The sequence below is a fragment of the Podarcis cretensis genome, assembly GCF_951804945.1.
Source record: "Podarcis cretensis genome assembly, chromosome: 12".
In the NCBI taxonomy this organism is placed as follows: domain Eukaryota; kingdom Metazoa; phylum Chordata; class Lepidosauria; order Squamata; family Lacertidae; genus Podarcis; species Podarcis cretensis.
Genome location: NC_137181.1, coordinates 42,049,226 through 42,072,545, shown reverse-complemented (window position 1 = coordinate 42,072,545; position 23,320 = coordinate 42,049,226). Strand labels below are relative to the sequence as shown.

General features: G+C 40.3%; 1 protein-coding gene across 6 annotated transcripts in view; it reads left to right on the top strand.

Annotated features, from left to right (window-relative positions):
* THRB (thyroid hormone receptor beta) overlaps positions 1-23,320 on the top strand; it is a 188,657-nt gene that overhangs the window by 142,431 nt on the left and 22,906 nt on the right. For 5 of the 6 annotated variants that reach the window (XR_013831984.1, XM_079947403.1, XM_079947406.1 and 2 more), the window contains exon 5: positions 2,968-3,049. The exons of the other annotated variant lie outside the window; for it this stretch is intronic. Coding sequence is in view for 4 of the 5 variants with exons in the window: in XM_079947403.1 (XP_079803529.1) it covers positions 3,034-3,049 (16 nt within the window). In the remaining variant the exon portion in view is untranslated. The remainder of the gene's footprint in view (positions 1-2,967; positions 3,050-23,320) is intronic. 6 annotated transcript variants of the gene reach the window in all.

Here is a 23,320-nt window from a genome sequence, read left to right as displayed (position 1 = left end):
TCTACTCCATATTGTGACTATTGATTTCCCTTCAGCGGTCTGTGCGTTTACAGCAATTGCTGTAGCATAACTAAGAACTAAATCAATTGTTCTTTTTCAAACCGATGTAAAATTAATTCAGTTTGCAGTCTTGTTCTTCTAAGAACAGTACATTTCAGAAATATTTCATTTCATTTTAGTTTTCATATTCCTTTCTTGAATGCACTGAGGAGAGCCAGCTCTGTTGAAACTTGTGTAGTTTATTTAAATAGTTTTTTGTGTTTCATACTTTAGTTAATTGTTTGTTCTATTTTGATGGTTGAAGTCACCTTGGTAATTTATAGAATTACCTAAATGAAACGGCCCTGAGAGGTTATTGAATGGTCTGTGTGTTGAATGTCTAAGTAAAATGAGTATAATATTTTCAGCTCCCTTTTCTATATCGCATCTTATATATCAGCAAATATGCTTTATAGCAAGTTGGTCCCACATATTGTATTTTAAACAGGCTTGATATACAGCTTTCAGGTACTACCAATTAGTTGTGTAATTAACAAATGTCTATTTAAAATAAGCTCACTTCTTGTGTGCAGTCCCCACAAGGTTTACTTTATTTACCTCTTTACTTTGTATTTGTATGTTATTAATGGCATATAGCTATTTGTTGTGGAAAACAAATGCAGAGTTTTCCTTTTCCCCGTTTTATCTATACTCATCCCCACAAAGACGCCGATAAAAAAATATTAAATGATATTCCCAGCTATGGCTGTACCTTGGCACTTGATGTGTATCATTTTAGCTCATGTGATATACCAAATAATGTGTGATGCACCATTTTTGTCTTATCTCATGGGTAGACAAACTAAGGCTTGAGGGCCGGATCCAGCAAAATCGCCTTCTAAATCCGGCCCACGGACGGTCCCGGAATCAGCGTGTTTTTACATGAGTAGAATGTGTCCTTTCATTTAAAATGCATCTCTGGGTTATTTGTGGGGGCTGCCTGGTGTTTTTACATGAGTAGAATATGTGCTTTTATTTAAAATGTATCTTTGGGTTATTTGTGGGGCATAGGAATTCGTTCATTCCCCCCCCCCCAAAAAAATATAGTCTGGTCCCCCAAAAGGTCTGAGGGACAGTGGACCAGCCCCCTGCTGAAAGAGTTTGCTGACCCCTGTCTTATCTAGATACTGGAATATTAAAAATTATTTGTTTGGTATAATTATTCCCAAGAAAAGTAAACTGCAACTTCAACCATTTCACAATGGCAATGTTTAAAAGTATTAAGATTTCTTGCTATAACACCATTGCCCCTATTTTTCTGTTAGTACTTCACATTAAAAAAAATATTATAGCAACTAATGGTTAGAAAATTCAGGACACCATCCAGCTAAATTTAAGCACAGTAAGGTCCTCCTGGGCAGTATGCAAGTAAATAATTGTGCATGTGGAACAGCTTCCACTTGTGCAGCAGAACGTTTTCTTCTCTCAGTCTTCCATCCCCAACCTGTGCTCCAGAAGGTTCAGGGAATCTCCAGAACCGATTTCAGGAATGCATGGAGGCGAGGAGAGCAGGGCAAATTCCCGGTGTGTAAGCAGAAGCCATTCCATTTTCACAAGGAATTACTAAGCACTACTTTGGGTACGAGGGGACGCAGGTGGCGCTGTGGGTAAAAGCCTCAGTGCCTAGGGCTTGCCGATCGAAAGGTCGGCGGTTCGAATCCCTGCGGCGGGGTGCACTCCCGCTGCTTGGTCCCAGCGCCTGCCAACCTAGCAGTTCGAAAGCACCTCCGGGTGCAAGTAGATAAATAGGGACCGCTTACTAGCGGGAAGGTAAACGGCGTTTCCGTGTGCGGCTCTGGCTCTGGCTCTGGCCAGAGCAGCGATGTCACGCTGGCCACGTGACCCGGAAGTGTCTCCGGACAGCGCTGGCCCCCAGCCTCTTGAGTGAGATGGGCGCACCAACCCCAGAGTATGGCAAGATTGGCCCGTACGGGCAGGGGTACCTTTACCTTTACTTTTTACTTTGGGTATGCGGGTGGCGCTGTGGGTTAAACCACAGAGCCTAGGACTTGCCGATCAGAAGATCGGCGGTTTGAATCCCTGCGACGGGGTGAGCTCCCGTTGCTCAGTCCCAGCTCTTGCCAACCTAGCAGTTCGAAAGCACGTCAAAGTGCAAGTAGATAAATAGGTAGTGCTCCAGCGGGAAGGTAAACAGCGTTTTCGTGTGCTGCTCTGGTTCGCCAGAAGCGGCTTAGTCATGCTGGCCACATGTACGCCGGCTCTCTCGGCCAGTAAAGTGAGATGAGCGCCGCAACCCCAGAGTTGGCCACGACTGGACCTAATGGTCAGGGGCCCCTTTACCTTTACCTTTTACTTTGGGTACCACCTTACTGTTTCAATAGGTGAGAATTGGACGCTGAGTTAACTCCCATTGAATTCAAAAAGACTTAACTTTGGCTTAATTATGCCATCTGTATTTAAACTGAAGTGTGTGTGTGTGTGGTTCCGTTGCTGTACAGTCATATACCTCATGTTACGTTTGCTTCATGTTACGTTTCTTCAGGTTGCATCCTGCGGCGACCCAGAAGTACCGGAAAGGGATACTTCTGGGTTTCGCCGCTCGCGCATGCGCAGTATCGCCAAATCACGCTTCGTGCATGCGCACAAGCGCCAAATTGCGCTGTGCACCTGTGCAGATAAGACGCTTCAGGTTGCGAGCTTTTCATGTTGTGAACGGGCCTCCGGAACGGATCCCGTTCGCAGCCAGAGGTACCGCTGTAATAGAAAACAGAAACATGTTGGTTGGTAGATGTTTTCTAAATCTCAGCTGCATTATACATGTGCAATGCACACAAAGAGCACTCCACTTCGCTTGGAAGTGGATGGAAAAACTCAAGTGATGTTGAGTGCAGTCATGTCAGCCAATCTACTTTCCCTGCAGGAGGCAAAGGATTGCTTGCTTGGTTTTTTATTTTATTTTTTATACAGAACGGCAATCTTTTGAAGTAACCACTCCCAAAATATCTCAAGTGGATTGACTGCCTGCCTGCCTACATGGATCATATATTAGGTGAATATTAGTGCTTTAAAATAAATCTATCTTGCTTATACCCAACAAAAAAACTTAACAACAAATTAAACATGTCCACAGACTAGGAAGAGCCAATCATCCTGATTTATTTAGTGTCAATATTATTATTTTTATTAAAACAGAAGAAAACAACGGCATGATCAGGAAAGGTGTCTTGGCATAAAATAAACTGAAATGGAACAGGAGACATTTCTGGAGGACAGTGTTTGGTGTCAAAGTGAAATCTTAACATTCTTGAGCTTTTAGTAAACACTTATTAGTGGAAAAGTCAGAAACTGGAGATGGATGACTTTCAGCGCTGAAAATTCTTTTTGCCTAAGCAACAGAATCAAAGGCTTCATTGTCTATGATAGGAAGATGTCAATTCAGTTTTAAGATATAAGCTGTACCAAGTTTTTACTCAATTCAGCTTTCTTTTTAAACCAGGTTATTTATTTACTTTTGTAAAAAGAAGAAGAAGAAGCAGACCTTGATATACATTTTTAAGTTAAAAACTCTCAATTTAAATATTTCAAAATGAAATATAAATGTGAAAAACAACACACAATAAATGGTTTTAAACCTCTGTGCCTCCGATGTAGAATGGCTATCAGGCACAAAAATCCATAGTGGAAAGTAGTTACATCTTAGACGTTGTTGGATAACCTTCATCAAAATAAAATTTTAAAAATGGCTTGGATCCAGAAATCTCCTTGTCCAATACCCCCCAGTCTTTAGCAGTATCTCTTCTGAGAGTCGGGTGACCTTTCTGAATGGGGTGAACATTCAGACACACAAGTGTGTGTGTTAAAGGGGAAAAAGGGGATCACACAAAATCAGCAACTTCTGTGAGTAGGAACATCTCTGGATCCAAGCCTATAAAAAGTAAAGTTGACAAGCTCCCAATTTTTGACACTCACTTTATTCCATGTGAAGTGCCCCTCAAGAATTGTCCTTGTTCATTTTGGGGCGTGCAAATGAAAACCCAACTGTAATAATAGACCGAAAATAATGGCTTAAGATTCTTATCGGACAGCTTATGGTTTTGTCCTTCTGAAGAGTTAGCAAAGCAGTTTTTTCCCCAAATCATGACAGTTGTCAGGGAAAAGAAGGAAGAAGTATGATAAACTTCTTTCTAAAAGCATTTGAAAACATAGTTGCTGATTTATATGCAGTCTTTTGTGTTTACAGTCACTCCTTTAACCCCTTTTAATTGAGTAAATTTCAAATTTTCGGAGAACTGCTTGATGCCAGCGAAACAAGAAAAACAACAAAAATTGTAAGAAGTTTTGCACTGTTACTGTAATAGTGGCATTCATTAAAATTACTTGAGACCTTTATTTTAAATGCTGGTTATAAGAGCTTGTGTGTGACCTGAAATGAATATGAGACATTCTTATTTTTAAAGTTGAGGAGGCTTTATCTAATTAGCGACTCCCTTGCATAATGATTTTGAAATGTTCGTAGCATAAGTGTGTGAATGAGACAGATGTAGAAACAGCCAGCTCTTCATTATTGAATCATAGGGAAAAAGCAATTTAATGAAATGTAACTGGCAAACCAATTAAGCTTAACTTTAACATTTAAGCACTATTCTGTTGCTGATTAAGATGGCTTGTTTTGAAATTTCCCACCTGTTGAATTCAATAAAAATTGCTTACTGAAATCACTGAAGTTTGAAAAAGCTGCTTTCTTGCAAATGTGTTAAATTAGTGAGCAGCGGGGAGTTTGGCCTATGTGTATGTAAGGCATGAAAGGTTTACGCAAATCATTCTGTCAATCAAAATCAATAAAGCAGATGACAGATTTAGACGCTAAATTTTAGCAAAGCGGGACATACTGCTTGAGTCATCAACATAGCACTATTGGATTTTCTAGGAGTTAATGCTGAAAACCAGGATTATTGATTTTTGGATTTTGAACATATCGTCTCAAGGATTTCCTGAGTGTACTTTGTGATGCTTCACACTTAAGTTGACAACACCAGGGGCGTTTCTGTGCCCTTGCCTTTGTAATCGTTTTCTAATCATACTGAAAGGAGACAGAAGTAGCTTTATAAAATTATTATTCCACCCCCCAAACTTGTGGAACGGTGGGGTTGTCTGGGCATTACCTCTTTGTCTGGTGGCCAATGTTACCTGCCATCTTTCTCAAGGAATTAACATACAGTCACAGATTAAGACCTTTGACTGTTATAAATCTGCTTTCCAATATGTTTGACTGGCAGGAGAGCTCTCAGTCTATCCCTAATATAAATAGGGTATTAGCACATCAGGCACCGCTCTAAAGTTAAACATACAATTTTGCGGTCGACTTTCCTGGTTGTTGCGTATTCATCTCTCTTGCCCACCCCATGCGTATGCAGGCTTCCGTGTGTATATGCATGTGAGCGCATGTGTGCATATGTAAAATATAAGGCTGACGATAGGATAGCAAAATGAACTACTGTATGCAAGAAATATATGAAGCTCGCCCGGCTGCCAGCAGCAACTGCTACATGCAGCCCTCTGATTATTGCACTTATATCGAAGATAGTCAGAGTTACAGCAGTTGCGATGCTCAGGTCCTGCACAATAATAACATCTATATGGAACAGGCCTGGGCAGTGAATCAGCCGTATACCTGTAGTTACCCTGGAAACGTTTTTAAAAGTGAGTACTCCGACATGGACGTGGCCCTGCATCAATACAACCAACCTGAATATTTCACCGAAGAAAAGCCTACTTTTTCTCAAGGGCAATCACCTTCCTACTCTCAGAAGAAAGGTAGGAAATGCCATTTTTTGTGGATTTTCTGTTTGTGACAAAAAAAATAAAATCCACCTGAATTTTGTCCGTTTGCTTGCTTTACACCTGCAATTTTTCTCCGTTGGCTCAGTTACATCTTTGAATGTGAAGACTGCCTATTGAGAATCGAAAGCAGCAGCAGCAGCGACAGATGTTGCTAGGTGATTGGGAAAGGGTGTTTTCTGGGGGGGCAACGGGAGGTGAAAGACAAAGACTTGCCATTACTTTTACTTTAATTTCAGAAAGCTTATGTATATACGTATATTTTTGTGCCATTAAGCCTGTTGTCTAGATATGTTTGTGCATGTGTTGGCTGGTACGTTTTCAGATTGACTGGAAAAGTTTCTCCTCAGCAAGGTTTTCATTATCGACTCATAACATTGCCAAGATGTATTATTTTCTTTATTTTTTGCATCTTAAGGTGGTTATGCCTAATTAGCATTGATTAAAATGTTATTTAAAAGGATATTAAAATGTACAGCCAAGTGTAAAAACAAGTTACAAAAGGTCATATGCTTAAAAGTTCCTTAAAGCTCTAGGCTCTGAATGATAGTCGGCAATGTAAACTATTAGGGGGAAAACCTGTAGATATGAAACTTTATTTTGCCCCACGTCCGATTAATTGAATGTTTGATTGTGAAGTAGGCTGGATTGAAAAGTGAATACCCATTCTTCTAAGCCTTAAAATATGTCTCTTTCTCAGAATCTTAGTATAACATTACTTCCCGGTAAGAAAAACACAGAATATTGCTGAGAAAGTGTTTATGAAAGTTGTGTGCAAATAGTGTTAGAATTTCCTTTTTTGTAACAGAAACATTATAGATGTTTCATTTGATGAAATACCTTGCTTGAGACTGAAACTCTGTGCATGTTTTCATGGGAGCAAGCCCAATTAAACTAAGTGGAGCTTACTTTTGAGTAGACATGTATGGGATTGTTCTGTAAAACATCAATATGATACCCTTCAGTTATTAAGACTGAACTATCTGTGTGCAAACAAAGCCTAGCTTTGCTTATATAACTGTTCAAGGAACAGTACTTTCTTATTTTCAAATGTTTCTATAGTTCAATGTAGCATGTTTACAATAGGTTTATTAAACCTACAGCCCTTTTTCCTGGTAGGATAAATAACTAGTTGCTCCTGCTATATTAGACCTAATTATCTATATGTGTCCATATGAGGAAAAGTAAAATGAAAAATATTGCCAGAATTTGGGTTGTAGGGACTTAAGGATGATACACATTTTTTTAATTTCTAAAAATACTTTGAAATTTAAAAAAATGTTCATGTTAAAAATTGAAAAAAATACTCTTTGGACCCCCCCTTCCTTTTCATTCCTCTTTCCTATCATAAAATATATGTGTTTGATTAGAAAATGTGTAAATCAGTGTTCTGTAAACAAATGCTTTCATTTGTTGCCATATAATAGACAGTTGTATTATTTGGGGGAGCAATATGTTTTTTCACTCATTTGTGCAAAAATAGTACTTTTCAAGCTTCCTGTTCATGTTCAATTCATAAAAATTCTTAGTCACCTTTCTGTTGGAAAACACCCTCCCCCAAATGAAATTAAGTACCTCACACTAAAACATAAGTTGGCTGTTCTGAATTTGCAATAGTATAAAATGTGTATCTGTCCTTGTATTTGACAATTCTTTGATGTCTGGCCATCTTAATATTTTTAAAGTAATACTTGAGATAACTGTGTTTGGCTTAAAATAATATAGGTCTATGTGAACATTTTGGTTAATCTACTATTTTCCCAGCAAGTGGATTTAATAATGGGAAACATTACAAGCAGTTTTTGAAAGCTGCCTTTCCTTTCCCTAGAATAGCTATCTTGATAAATGTTTCAGGGCATTTTCACTGTGAGCTATCTATCCCTCAATTAATATTTTCTTGCCCGTTGAAAAACGAACACGGAAAGAAGGCTTGCAGATTCATATGTTTGTAGAAGTGAAGAATCAACATGGTTTTCACAAAAGTATTCTAATACTGTATTTGCTAAACCGTGTTTATACGTGTTTGTTGGTGGTTTTTGCTTGGAAGCTTTAAGACAAACTCTTATAAAAGTAACCAATCACTTAATCCTGCTCCGAGGACAGACGGCTTTAATAAGAAACATTTGTGACAGTATTGATCCAAAATTGATTCCCCCCCCTTATTCTTCTTCCACCTTTTTTGTTAGCAAAGTCTTAGTACTGGTTCATTAAAACAAAATTAAGATCCAAAGCAGGTGTTCATGAGCTTTGCCTTCGTTCCAGGCAATTCTTAATAACTTCATTTCTATTAATTATGTTTGCTACTATGTTTGTGCAATGCCACTCCCTCAGAGCAATTCGTAACAAACTTCTAAAACTTGTGCTGTTGAGTTTATTCCCAAGCACAGAAGAGATCTCTTCCTTTCTGATCCTAATGAAAAGCCCGTCCTTTTAAAAGTTATACAGCATGTTGTTTTCCCTTGCAATACAGCCCCAAAGAGAAATTGTGTTTCTAATAAAAGTCGAGAACAAAAGATCCACGTGATGTGTGGGACAGCATCTATGGGAGAATTATAAGTACCTAGAAGATTTTGAAAAAATAAGTGTTCTACGTTGTAATCATAAGTTCCCAGCTTTTTCTATATGGTGTTTTCATCGTATTTAACACCTTGCTATCTTTTCTTTTTGTGACTAAAAAATGGCAGAAAATTAATCTAGAAGCTGGGTATCAGAATCTGTAATTTATTATGCATCAATTATTCTTACAGCGAATATGCAAGCCCAAATTGTAACAATAATCAATACACATTCTGAATTTGAGCCTCTTGATTAATGTTTCTGTGATTTGCAGAACTTGTTTCAATGTAAGATAAGCACAGCCGGTGTTTTTTCTTTCCTTTTAAAAAAATGTTTAGGGGTACTCTCATTTTCCTACTCATATTGAAATACTGCCCCTCAATGAGGCCAAACTTAGATTCACAAAATGTTTAGGCGGGTATGCATACAATACTCCTGCGTACCCCCAGAAAAAAAAACACTGAGCACAACTGTGATTCATTACAAAGTCAGAAATCAGTTTCTACCACAGTAAGCCTTCGGTTCACATTCTCTCCCTTCCTCATTTTTGTTATCTCAAGGAGGAGCTGCTGTTGATTTTGAACTGAGCACAGTTTTCTATCCAAGACCAGTTTAATCCTGGATTCTTTTCACTAAACATAGTTTAAGCAAGCCACAGTTCCTAAATTCAAATGTAACAGGGCACTGTGCTAGGTTCAGCAGAGGAGGGGAGCTCATGTGAGCATGAGGCTCACAGCAGCTCGTTCTAATATCAATTCAATTCAATCAATTTTATTGTTTATAGCCAATGGCAATTACAATACAGTATGAATACAAATCACACAATTGCAAAATGAAAAAACACCAAAGCAAGGCAAATCTACAATGTCCAGAAATTTAGGAATGTTCCTTTTCATCAGCACCCCTAGGGTTTAGTACTTGCACCATCCAGAAAGGTAGCTCTTTCTAATATCAGAAACAATAATTTCCCAATAAATCTTAACCAAGCCAAAAAGAACCTGAACCTTCATGGTTCTGTACTTTTCAGCAATTCTACGGATTTAAGTGAAAACACATTGTGTGAACAAAGGTTTGCAAATTTTGGCACTGAGGCTTACATGGAAGCCTTTTTTTAAAAAGCTGCCTTTGATGTCAGCTGTGGAAATTTAGGTGTCATATCATGCAGACAAGATAATCTGTATGTACCATTACAATGACAGTGTATACAATTTGCAAAGCAGGTAGAGGTGACAGATTTTGTCATCGTAACCCATGTGTGAAAGCTAACAATAACTTGGAACTTCTTGGAGTAGGCGGTAAGAGTTAAAGTGTGGTTTTACTTAAAGGATGTGCTGTTCAATCATGTTGCTTCCTTCTAGTTATCAGTCATGTTGCTTCCTTCTCACTTGTGAGTTGTCTAATCTGAAGTCCTTTCCAGACTTTTGCTGAAGACAGGGAGTGGACTGGGAATCCGTTGATACCCACTTTTCCACATTTTTATCTGAAGCTTGTAATGGAGACTGTGTGTGGGCTGCGTTTAGATTTTCAGATGAATGTGGAGAAGTCAAAAGGTGGTATCACGGGTAAGAAAAGAGGTAGAATGCTTGATTCTTGGGTGTGATGCACAAGCTTCAAAAAGCATGAGATAATTCTCAAATGTGGCCTGTGCTAGTATACTCTTGTCTCTTTGATCCTTTACATTGTTTTATATCCTGCCTTTCAAAGTACAAGGAATGTACTTTGAACATCCTTAGACTGCAGTTCTGTACTCAGGCGGCGTAAAATGATGGGATCTAAAGAAACACGGAATTTAGAAGACCCCTTCAAATATGTTTTTCTCAAACAGCATGACCTCTTTCTGTACTGGACGCCAAAATTCTAGCGAAGCTGATGGACATTTGAAACGTAAATTGGGCTATGTCGTGAAGAGCGGGGTGCTCAAAAGTTCCAGGGGGAGAATGCAGCCCTCTTTCAAACATCAAAGCATTTGTTTGTATCGTAATCATTAACTGTGTGCAGGTCAATGAATAGGTGTTCCCGGCTTCAATTCTTGGCATCTCCAGTTAGGATTGGGAAAGACTTCTGTCTGAGGTATTAGAGAACTGCTGGCTGCACATAAGTGCAGACAGTGCTAACCTAGATAGATAAATGGTTTAATAAAATCCAGCTGTTAGGAATCTCACTAGACACCCCATACGGCTTTATCAAAAAATTCTGCATTTGAGATAATGAAACGCAGATTGTTAGACAACAAACTCCAAGTACTTAGTAGCCAAATCAGAAATAGTGTATGTGCAAGTCTGGGTTTCGTGCGAGGGGGACAGCCAATGGCGTCTTACCTTTCCCTTTTGACCAACCCAAATCAACACAGGGCCTGTATGCTAGTGAGACGGAATGTGCTATCCTAGGCAATGTGACACGGGAGATTCCAGAAAATACCACTCGTAGAGAGGCTATGTGCATGTGGACAGAGACAAGTGGAATCAGTTGTGCAAGTTATTTTGCACTGCCCCTGGTATCAGACAATTTGATCTAAAGTTTATCAATCGGTTGTTAGTAGGGAGAGGTATTCAGACAAATGTAAGGTAGCCTTTCTTATGTTCACTCAGGAATGGGGATAAGATGGAGCTAGTAGCCAGGTTTCTGAAACATGCAGTGAGGATTTGTGAATGCTAAACAACACTAATTTAAGAGCTAGAATTAAATAAAAAAAATTGTACAGTAGCACCTTAAAGGTAAAGGGACCCCTGACCATTAGGTCCAGTCGCGAACGACTCTGGGGTTGCGGCGCTCATCTCGCTTTACTGGCCAAGGGAGCCGGCATACAGCTTCCGGGTCATGTGGCCAGCATGACCAAGTTGCTTCTGGCAAACCAGAGCAGCGCACGGAAACGCCGTTTACCTTCCCGCCGGAGCGGTACCTATTTATCTACTTGCACTGTGACGTGCTTTCGAACTGCTAGGTTGGCAGGAGCAGGGACCGAGCAACGGGAGCTCACCCCGTCGCGGGGATTCGAACCGCCGACCTTCTGACCATAAAGTCCTAGGCTCTGTGGTTTAACCCACAGCGTCACCCGCGTCCCTCGTGTGCATGCACATGAAAGTTTATATCCAGAATAAACTTAGTTGGTCTCTAAGGTGCTACTGGACAATTTTTTAATTTCTTTTGACTGCGTCAGACCAACACAGCTACCTACCTGAATTAAGAGCTAGATGCAGGGTTTTTCTTTTTGGGTGGGTGTGTGTTGAACCCTACTGGAATTTTGTACATATCCCGATAAAGGTTTGAGAATCTGATTTGTTACAAATCGAAGGGATTTAAGCAGGCTAGCCAGAATTGCAGTCCAATGTTTTCGCATTTGCCACACAACATCCAAGGGGGAAACAGCATCCTTCCTGTATTGAACTGCATGGACCTATATAGCTCATGTCTTCTCTAAAGATAGCGTGATTATTATTATTATTATTCTGCTTCTCTGTAAATTTGAAGCAACTACGAATTTCTTACATAATTTTAACTGCATGGTGTGTCCATGGAATAAATTGTAGCAGTCTGTCTGCAGGATAATCAGTATGTAGAATGACTGCAGCTTTTTCAGATGACCTTTTTCATTCGGCGCTTTTTAACAGAAGGAGCCATTTTTCACTCAATGGCCATCTCTTGGCCAATATTGGGGAAAAGGAGATGGCCAATCTGCGAGCATTAGATTTCCCCGGTTAAGAATCATCAAGGGTCGACATCATAATAAGCAATAATACTGGTACTTCGTACAGATAGAATCCTTTCCCCTGTTTCGAGGACTGAAGGGCAATCTTTAAGTGGCTTGCCTAAGGAAATGTAGCAAATTGGATATGGGGGTGGGAATATAATCTGATTCTCCCTCTGGTTTATCCAGTGATTCATGTTACCTTAACATTCTAGAGATATATATATATATATTGAGCTAGAATTGAGTTTGGTTGGCAATTCTCACTTTTCATTGTTTCTAACGAGGTACAGTGTGTTAGAGTGATATTGACTTGTATCTCTCCCAAGTGCAGCTCATTGTACTTACAATAATTTTGAAGAGAAGGAACATGCATTTAAGAGCAAAACCTGCAATCTGCACCTTTGCGAGTAGCCAAACACCCACTACTTTTCACAGAGGCCGGGAATAGGTCTCTTAGGACAAGGCCTTTAACACATTTGCTCGTGCAGTACCCCACAGCTTGAACAGAACAGTACGAATACCCTGTAATTTTCTTAAAAGTGGTACTCAATTCCCACACAAAGGGACACACAGGTATTTTTCGCTTCCAAGAAAGTAATGCAATAAGGTTCCACTGGAGCATTTGCAACAAGAAAAATAATAGCAAATAGTCAACTGTACTAGACATGTGGGAGATCTTTATCCAACCTGTGCCATGCTGCCGTTTTTCTGTTCACATACCGTATTTTTTGCTCTATAAGACACACTTTTCCCCCTCCAAAAATTAAGGGGCCATGTGTGTGCGTCTTATGGAGCGAATGCAGGCTCCATGGCTTCAGCGAAAACAACACGAAGCCTCCGGAGTGCACCGCTCCCACTGTGCTCTGGAAGCTTCGCGTTGCTTTCGCTGAAGCCTGGCGAGCGAGAGGGGTCGGCGCGCACCAACCCCTCTCGCTCTCCAGGCTTTAGGGATGGCCGCCCAATGGTCTCCTGGCTTCAGGGATGGCTGCACTCCGGAGGCTTCGGACGGCCATCTCTGAAGCCAGGAGCGGCACTGCGCAGCTTTCCCTCTCTGTGCAGCGCCCCTTCAGCAAAGCGGGAGGAGAAATGGAAGGGGCTCCATTTCTCCTGCCGCTTCGCTGAAGGGGTGCTGCATAGAGAGGGAGAGAATTTTTTTTTTATTGTCCTCTAAAACTAGGTGTGTCTTATGGTCGGGTGCGTCCTATAGAGCGAAAAATACGGTATTTAAAATGGGTCTGGCCATAGAAATACCGTTCGACATACAGCTTGCTAACAGCTCACACCTCAGAGGCTTATCGATATGGTCCTTTGCTTCATATTAGCATTGCATAACCAAACATGCAAATATTGGGAAGGTGGTTTTGGATGTGACATGACTAGTCAGGGGTCAGCAACCTGTGGCCCATGGGGTCACATTTAAATGGCCCCCGAGCAGCCCGCTCGGCGAGTCCCCACCCGCTGCGCTAAACTGGTGCAGCGCGGAGCGGGGACTCACTTCTGTGATGCCGGAAATTGCGTCTGCGCAGATGCAATCCAGCCCACAGAGTGATCTCCGTGGGAGTGAACTGGTCCAGGCGAGGTAAAGCTTGCCGACCCCTGGACTAGATTATGCGTCCTATTGAAGGGGAATGGTTACGATTTCATGACTTACCAATATTTATAAAAGTACAGATCTTATTTAATGATTGCTATTGTGATACCCACTGAAAGCCATACTGCATATTGTAGTTTGTTAATTCACTAGTTGTATAATCTTATATTTACTAAAATAAAACATTAAAAGTTCAGCGTAATTACTGAACTTGATGTCTTCCCAATATCAGAAGCTCATATTGTTTGTAATTGCAGCTAAAGTTTCTTTGCTTATGTACAGTAGCAGTAGCTGAGATGCATATCATATCTTCGTCATAGAGGGTATTTATTTTGCCAGAGCATATTACCCAGAGTGTTGTCTCTTCTCTGTATAATAGCCTTTTGAGCACTTCAAAGCATCATTAAACAAACAGGGGTGAATGTATCGATTTTCAAAGGAATTCAAAAAAACCACCAATCCAAGTGGAAGTTAAATAACTGAATAAACTTATATGAGACCCGTAGACCCATAGACAATGTCAAGGAGGATAGAAGAATAACAGAACAGCAAAAATGTGAAAGGGTATACAAATATGCCACTAAGTATATATTTAAAATTAACCAAATGAAGATTTTTAAAAAGTAATAACAAAGCTATTGCTATTTGATGATTTCATAATCTTAGTACTAAAGGCGCAGCAGTGTTGCCACTGGAGTAAATAATTTTTGCTCCGGATTTCTGGTAGCGTACTGTCTCTGCTGTTAGCAACGTTTGTTTTGTTGAACTGTTGAAAACTGCTCAAGAGACCTTTGAACCTCAGCAGTGCTCTTTTGGGGGGTGGGAAATGTGCCAGTACTCACCAAGGGGTACTAGTACTTCGTACCCTTGAGTACCCTTGGGGGGAAGCACTGAACCTCAGTATCATCAGCAACACAAAGAGAGTAAGGCCTCAAGATGACGATTAGCCTTCCAAAAAGATCTCCTCTAGACCAGTGTTTTATTGCAGATGTATTCTGCAACATGTTTTTGACATAGTAATTTGTTGTTGTTTAGTCGCTTAGTCATGTCCGACTCTTCGTGACCCCATGGACCAGAGCACGCCAGGCACTCCTGTCTTCCACTGCCTCCCACAGGTTGGTCAAACTCATGCTGGTAGCATCGAGAACACTGTCCAACCATCTCATCCTCTGTCGTCCCTTTCTCCTTGTGCCCTCCACCTTTCCCAACATCAGGGTCTTTTTCATTATCCATTCTTAAGGAAATCAGCACTGAGTGCTCACTGGAAGGACAGATCGTGAAGCTGAGGCTCCAATACTTTGGCCACCTCATGAGAAGAGAAGACTCCCTGGAAAAGACCCTGATGTTGGGAAAGATGGAGGGCACAAGGAGAAGGGAACATAGTAATAGTAGTAGTGGATTTATTCTGCTTTAATAGTTGCGTTGTGACGCTTCCCCAGTGCTACCAGTTTATTGCTGTCCGGAGTGGCTAGGGCACAAAAAATAAGCTTTGGGGGGGGGGGATGGACAGACGACGACCCGTAACATGGATTTATTCTGCTTTAATAGTTGCGTTGTGACGCTTCCCCAATGCTACCAAATTATTGCTGTCCAGAGGGGCTAAGGCACAAAAAATAAGCAGTGGGGGAGGATGGACGACGACCCGTAACATGGTATGAAAAGGTAGAGGATGTTAGCAGGAAGTAACAGGATATGCCCTGCTTGGAAATATAACCAACCCAAAATGTTTGCAGGCACAAACATTATTGGAAGTGGAATCGTGGTTGACTACCCCAATAACAGAAATCATAATGAATGCGCAATAAAAGTGCATCTTTTGAAACCTGAGTTGCATTGAGATAAATGCTCTTAAACTGATGACTCATTGTCCATTTTGCGAGCACCAGTTAGCCAAGTTGGGAACGGACATAAGCACTTCAATGAAGTTCACTTGGACATCCATGTCTTGCTGCCTTCAGATTTCATGTCTTACTCCCTGATTTGGCTGGGGAAAAATGCTCTTTCTGAATTAGGTTAGGAAAAACAAACAAAGGTGACTATCAATACAGTCTTGAATATTTTGCTGACCAAGGGTCTTTCAAAGAAATCTTATTAGTCCAACTTGAAAAAGGCACAAACAGAGAACTCTACTCTGCTTCCTCTATAGCAGCCACATAATGGAAATCTCTGTGATGATTCATTGGGTCTAAAGAGCATTGGCTGAGATCTGTCTAGAATCCTTTCTTGTGAGGTCTGGTAGATAGCTTATCCATGGACCAGCTACTTCTAAGTAAAAAACAATAATCATTGTATATGCTCCATGAGGCTCTGAAACCCACACCTCTTCTTAAAAGATCAGATACAATACTTTTAGCAGTAATACAATAAGTTTAGTTGGTTTTTTTATTTCTGCATTAATGAGTTTGCAAGAAACATTTTTCCTTCGCATTTGAGTTGAAAAGTTGTGAAATTTCTTCAAAATGGTTTACAATGACTGGTGTTAAAAAACACATTCTAATGTAACATTATGTAAATTAATAAAGATGCACCTACAATTTATATGTATTCTGAAGATGGGTGTTAATACTTTACTTAATTTCTTCTCATAAGGTTTAATCTCTGATCAGAAGGTATATAATTGGATACTGGTGTATAATTCAGATTAAATTGTGAGGGCTCCTCAAATGTATTTTGCAGTACAAAGGCCCCCAACAAATTTGGTTGAACTTTTACAACGCTAAATAATTATTGGGTATAGACTTGGTATGTTATCTAGGAGCAATTGGTTCTACAGGCCCTGCAGATCTTGATCAAGTGTAATAGATTTCAAGAGAGATTGTTCAGATTGGATTATGGCACACATTCTTCTAAGGTGTGGGCATCTGCTCCCGCTGAGTATTTTGTCTTGCCAAGAGTTCAGATTAGACAGATTTGCAAGTCCGGACTTTGACGAGACTGCAGCTTTACCTTCAACTGCCATAAATATACTAGACAGATGAAGGTCAAGGTCATTAAGAGTCATTTGGGCTCTTCTACCCAAGTCTTGACCTGCATTTGTGTGATATCCTTCGCATTATGAAGCAATGTTGAAATCGTTGTATGCTAACAATAAGCACCTCATTGTTCTTTAGGACAAGAGCACACCATCTTTGTTAATTTACCAGCTGGTTCTCCCCTCCCGACTCCCCTCTCTGTTGCAGAACACACTCTCTCATTCTTTATGCTTTTGGGTCCAGTCCATCTCTTTAAAGTCAAGATACAGGTGTGCCCCGGAAATATTGTGTATTTAGTTCCGGACCGCTGCAATAAAACGAATATCGCAATAAAGCAGGGTGGATTTGATTTAAATCTTAAATTTGATTTAGATTTAAATCTTTAGTTGGTGAGACTTGTTTTAAATCTTCTTTTTTTACAGAAAGACTCATTCTTGCTAATATCAACTAAATATTTACAACCAGATGAAGGTTTCATTTTTGGAATAATAAATTTTTCAGAGTAGTTTTTTCAGTTATATCAAAAATTACTGATTTGGTTATACTATTAGAAATACATAGACTGATAATTATGAAATTATTGTGAGGTTTAATAAGTTAACTGTTCATATTTGGACGGCGTTTCTGCTGTACTTTATTGAAAGGAGAAAAATAATCATTTCCTTAATAACAATTTAAGCATTTTATTTAACTAAAACAATAACATTATAGCATATGTATCCATGTTTGTTAACTGATGTGGTTAAATTTTTTTTAAAAAAAACAACAACCTTAGACTGAGTTTTAGCACACATGAAAAACTTTAAACAAATGATTATTTCCTGATGAATAGCCTTTGGACTATAATGTTACATAAGTAGAAAACTATCTTTAGAAAGATTTTTCCTCCAAAAGCATTTTATTTTAAAAATCTAATTTATTTATTTTTTAAAAAATATTTTTTTAAAATTAATTTTTTTATCCACCTTAATAAAGCAAGTCACACTCTTTTTTTGTTTTTTGTTTTTTTGTTTACACTGTACTGTAGTCTAATAAGCCAGGTCCCCCAGATTGCAGGGACAGGAAGAGGGAAACCCAGTTCCAGCCCTAGACAGCTCTACTCCCATGACCAAAAGAGGGGCAGCTGTAGGGATTTATCTTCCTTCCGGTTTAAGTTATTTTGGTGGTTTAAACTGTTGCGGTCTCGTGTTTTGAATTGCTTTATCTGATTTGCTGTGCTTGCCCGTAGAACGTTTTAGACTGCTTTTTTATTTTGGAATTGTAATGATATGGTTTCAGTACAGTGGTACCTCGGGTTAAGTACTTACTGTATTTTTCGCTCTGTAAGACGCGCTTTTTCCCTCCTAAAAGGTAAGACGAAATGTGTGTGCGTCTTATGGAGCGAATGCAGGCTGCACAGCGATCCCTCTTGCTGTTCTGACTTCGCTTCGCTGGAGAGACGCTGCACAGAGAGGGGAGGGAGAGAATTTTTTTTTCTTGTTTTCCTTCTCTAAAACCAGGTGCGTCTTATGGTCGGGTGCGTCTTATAGAGCGAAAAATACGGTAATTCATTCCGGAGGTCTGTTCTTAACCTGAAGCACCACTTTAGCTAATGGGTCCTCCTGCTACCACCGCGCCGTCAGAACACAATTTCTGTTCTCATCCTGAAGCAAAGTTCTTAACCTGAGGTACTATTTCTGGGTTAGTGGAGTCTAACCTGAAGCATATGTAACGTGAAACGTATGTAACCCGAGGTACCACTGTAGTTGTAGTTTATAGTTTTCGTCACAGACATGAGCCACTTTTAAGGCTTGACCTTAATGGCATAGAAATACTGCAAATTAATCTCTGTGCATGCATCTTATTATTATTATTATTTATACTCAGCCACTCTGGGCAGCTCCCAAGAGAATTAATGATAATAATAATAAAAACATCAGACATTAAAAACTTTCCTAAACAGGGCTGCCTTCAGATGTCTTCTAAAAATCAGATAGTTGTTTATTTCCTTGAAATCTGTTGGAAGGGCATTCCACTGGGCAGATGCCACTACTGAGAAGGCAGTGGCGGCAGTGGTTCATTTCCCTAGTGCTCACAGTTTCTCAAAGTGTGGTAGTATTTTATTTTTTTTAATTCATTTATTTATTAAGAATTTCTGTGCTGCCGTATCATAACACATCAGGGCTATTTACAATATCACAGCATAAAGCACCATTTTAAAAATACAAAAACAGATAATCATTACAGCTAATCAAGATAAAAATTAAGCAGTTGAAAAGGCCTGTTAGCTCATCCAGTAGCAAAGGCTGTATGCTTATTTTTCTGCAGGGATAATATTCTCCTGGTTCATCTGGGATTCATTTGGGAAGTGAACATGATGTCTAACAAAGCTTTTCATATTTTTTTTTCACCCCCCCCCCAGTTTTCTTATTGCTCTCATGGACATGAGAATGGTACATGAACTGCTTGGCTTGGATTTCCTGAGGTTACTGAAGCATTAGTACATAGTGTGTTAGACCTCTCATTATACCTTTCATATTCCATTTAGCAAATTAGTAAACATGACATAATCTGTCACTTCTCTTTGACACCCCAGAGACTCTCTAGCTATTGTAACCTCGTCCTTTTCAAAATGGCTTCTCCTGTTGTTGTGAAGCACAGTTTTGGGCTCCCAGTTCAGCTGCCACCTGAAGTCACTGTCATTATGACACTAGAGTGCAAGTCCTATACATGAATCATCCGCATAAAAAGTTCAAGGGAGACCCATTAAGGAATGACCTACCTAAGATGAAGATGGTGAGGGTGAGGATGATTAATTTTTTATATTGCCCATCATCCAAAGATCATAGGGAGGTTCACAACATAAAAATGCAAATTGAAAACACAAAATGCATAATAAAAACACCCAAAAACAGACCAAAATGTAGTCAGTCCCCTGTGACTACTCATTATTGAGCAACAAATTGTAACTGGCAAGGATTTGTCACCATGTTAGTTGATAACGGCCAATTAAAAAGTTCACTTTACCGAGTGAAAATTGTGGTTTTAGGTGAAAAAATATATAATATGACACAGAATAGTGTAATATTCTGCAGCAGGGTACCAGTGCATTTATCCTCCTCGCTCTGGTACTAGGGACAAGACACAGAACAGGGATATCACTTTGGTTTCCATTGACATTTTGCAGTCTTTTATTCCCTCCAGTCACTGTATATGAAGGGCTTGTCTGTTTGGACACAGATGCCAAGGGAGCATAAATGTGCCCTTACTAGGAACCAGTACGTTTCCGAGCACAATTCAAAGTGTTGGTGCTAACCTTTAAAGCCCTAAATGGCCTCGGTCCAGTATATCTGAAGGAGCGTCTCCTCCCCCATCGGTCTGCCCGGACACTGAGGTCCAGCTCCGAGGGCCTTCTGGCGGTTCCCTCACTGCAAGAGGCCAAGTTGCAGGGAACCAGGCAGAGGGCCTTCTCGGTGGTGGCGCCCGCCCTGTGGAATGCCCTCCCATCGGATGTCAAGGCGATGGACAACTACCTGACATTCAGAAAACATCTGAAGGCAGCCCTGTTCAGGGAAGTTTTAAATATGTGACATTTTAGTGTATTTTTCATCTCTGTTGGAAGCCGCCCAGAGTGGCTGGGGAAACCCAGCCAGATGGGCGGGGTACAAATAATAAATTATTATTATTATTATTATTAACCTGGAATTCATCATGCGAAAGGCTGGGCTGGATGAATCCCTAACCGGAATTAAGATTGCTGGAAGAAATATCAACAACCTCAGATATGCAGATGACACAACTTTGATGGCAGAAAGTGAGGAGGAATTAAAGAACCCTTTAATGAGGGTGAAAGAGGAGAGCCCAAAATATGGTTTGAAGCTCAACATCAAAAAAAGGAAGATCATGGCCACTGGTCCCATCACCTCCTGGCAAATAGAAGGGGAAGAAATGGAGGCAGTAAGAGATTTTACTTTCTTGGGCTCCATGATCACTGCAGATGGTGACAGCAGCCACAAAATTTAATTGAATTTAAGACACCTGCTTCTTGGGGGGAAAGCAATGACAAACCTAGACAGCATCTTAAAAATCAGAGACATCACCTTGCCAACAAAAGTCTGTATAGTTAAAGCTATGGTTTTCCCAGTAGTGATGTATGGAAATGAGAGCTGGACCATAAAGAAGGCTGATGGCCAAAGAATTGATGCTTTTGAATTATGGTGCTGGAGGAGACTCTTAAGAGACCCATGGACTGCAAGAAGATAAAATCTATCCATTCCTAAGGAAATCAGCCCTGAGTGCTCACTGGAAGGACAGATCATGAAGCTGAGGCTCCAATACTTTGGCCACCTCATGAGAAGAGAAGACTCCCTGGAAAAGACCCTGATGTTGGGAAAGATGGAGGGCACAAGGAGAAGTGGACGACAGAGGACGAGATGGTTGGACAGTGTTCTCGAAGCTACCAGCATGTGTTTGACCAAACTGTGGGAGGCAGTGGAAGACAGGAGTGCCTGGCGTGCTCTGGTCCATGGGGTCACGAAGAGTCGGACACAACTAAACGACTAAACAACAAAACTAGGAACCTGAGATTTATCAATAGAGCCCTGGATTTCCCTGGTTGATGCAACACTGGACCTACATTTTGGAGCATTAGAGAAGAAGTTCAGGTGCTTTGGCCTAGGTATTATGCTTAGCATCTTGCTTCAGCTGCTGCTGCTGTAGTAGCACAACCCTCTGTTTATACCAATAGAGTTAAAAAGGCACTTGAGGCCATGCTGCTAGTCTTTCATCCATAGAAAATGGCAGAGTCCCATTTTGTGGAATGGTTCCAATTATTTTTATTATCAGAATTACTACTGAATGTGAGTTATTAATATAGCCAAAGCTCCACAGTGCTTGTCGATTGCCCTGTAATTATTACTATTATAATGCATAGTGTTCTCAGTCCAGAATCGAGTTATGTTGGGTTGAACGCTTTGTGAACTTACACAAACATCTTGCATCTTAAATGTGTAACATGTTGATGCAGTAAACAAATAGACTATATTTCAGAGTGCGTTGAGTTGAGGGGAAATTTGTTTCTCTTCCATTCATTATTTTAGGAGCTTTGGCGAATGTGTATTAGGAAGAATTCCCCCCCCCCCAATTACAGGACAGAATCAAAAACAATAATTACTCTTGAGGGGTACCACCTACCATTGTCTTAAGTTAGAATTTCACATAGTATTAATGCCTTTCTTTCACTTTAAGCCTTCCCCAAAGTGTTAGAGCTGATCATGAGCTAAACGTTTTATTCTACTGTGGTACCTCTGGTTACGAACTTTATTCGTTCCAGAAGTCCATTCTTAACCTGAAACTGTTCTTAACCTGAGTTATCACTTTAGCTAATGGGGCCTCCCGCTGCCGCTGTGCCGCTGCTGCACGATTTCTCTTCTTATCCTGAGGTAAAGTTCTTAACCTGAGGTACTACTTCCAGATTAGCGGAGTCTGTAACCCAAAGTGTTTGTAACCCAAGGTGTTTGTAACCCGAGGTACCACTGTAAATGTTATTTTCTGGCTCAATCATATTTCACATTCCCCCCAAACTTTACATTAACCAGTGTGACCCACCAAGTCAAAGACAAGGGACACTGAGGTGATCTGCAAGTTGAAAAGTTTACTGTGCAGTTCCAGTGACTTGCTGATTTGAGTATGTCCAGTTTATCTAGGTGATCTCTGAAAGGGCCCTCTCCACTTTTAACCTTGATGAATTGGTGGGTTTTCTGTGTTATGTTGGTAACATGATAATTGTTTCTCTTCTTGGCAAAGACTGAGACAAATTACCGTATTTTTCGCTTTATAAGACGCACCAGACCATAAGACGCACCTAGTTTTTGGAGGAGGAAAATAAGGGGGGGGGGGGGGATTCTGAATCCCAGAAGCCAGAACAGCAAGAGGGATCACTGCGCAGCGAAAGCAGCGATCACTCTTGCTGTTCCTGGCTTCTGGGATAGCTGTGCAGCCTGCATTCACTCCATAAGATGTACACACATTTCCCCTTACTTTTTAGGAGAGAAAAAGTGAGTCTTATAGAGCAAAAAATACGGTAGGTATTTTGTGCGCTTATTTTCTCTGCGTTCTTTGTTACAAGTTGACCATGCAACCCAGGAATTATAGTGGTTGGTTCTGTCCTTCAATCAATGTTTCATTTTAATGTAACACAAATTGTGTTTTGTCTTCCAAAATGTGGGCATGATTTGAGCAAAGGGGGGCGCTTTCAAGTCCCATTGATTTCAGAAAAGAAAGAAGGCACGTGATAGAAAATTTTGCCTTGAGATCAGCGGGGCTTAAAATTGCTTAAGACTGGATGGATTGTGCCTTTTATGCATAATACTGATTCTGTACATTTTTATTTCCCGTAACCTTTCTTTTTGGTCTTAGTCGTCACCAAACTCCTTTTGATTGTGCTACTTTGGTCTCTGTATGCGCCTCCTACCTTTTAGTTAAGAAACTTTCCTCTCAGAACAACTGTGTTGGATCCGCATTAAGTATATGTATGATTTTTCTAGTTCATGGGTAGGCAAACTAAGGCCCGGGCTTCGGATCCGGCCCAATCTCCTTCTAAATCTGGCCCGCAGACGGTCCCGGAATCAGCGTGTTTTTACATGAGTAGAATGTGTCCTTTTATTTAAAATGCATCTATGGGTTATTTGAAGGGCA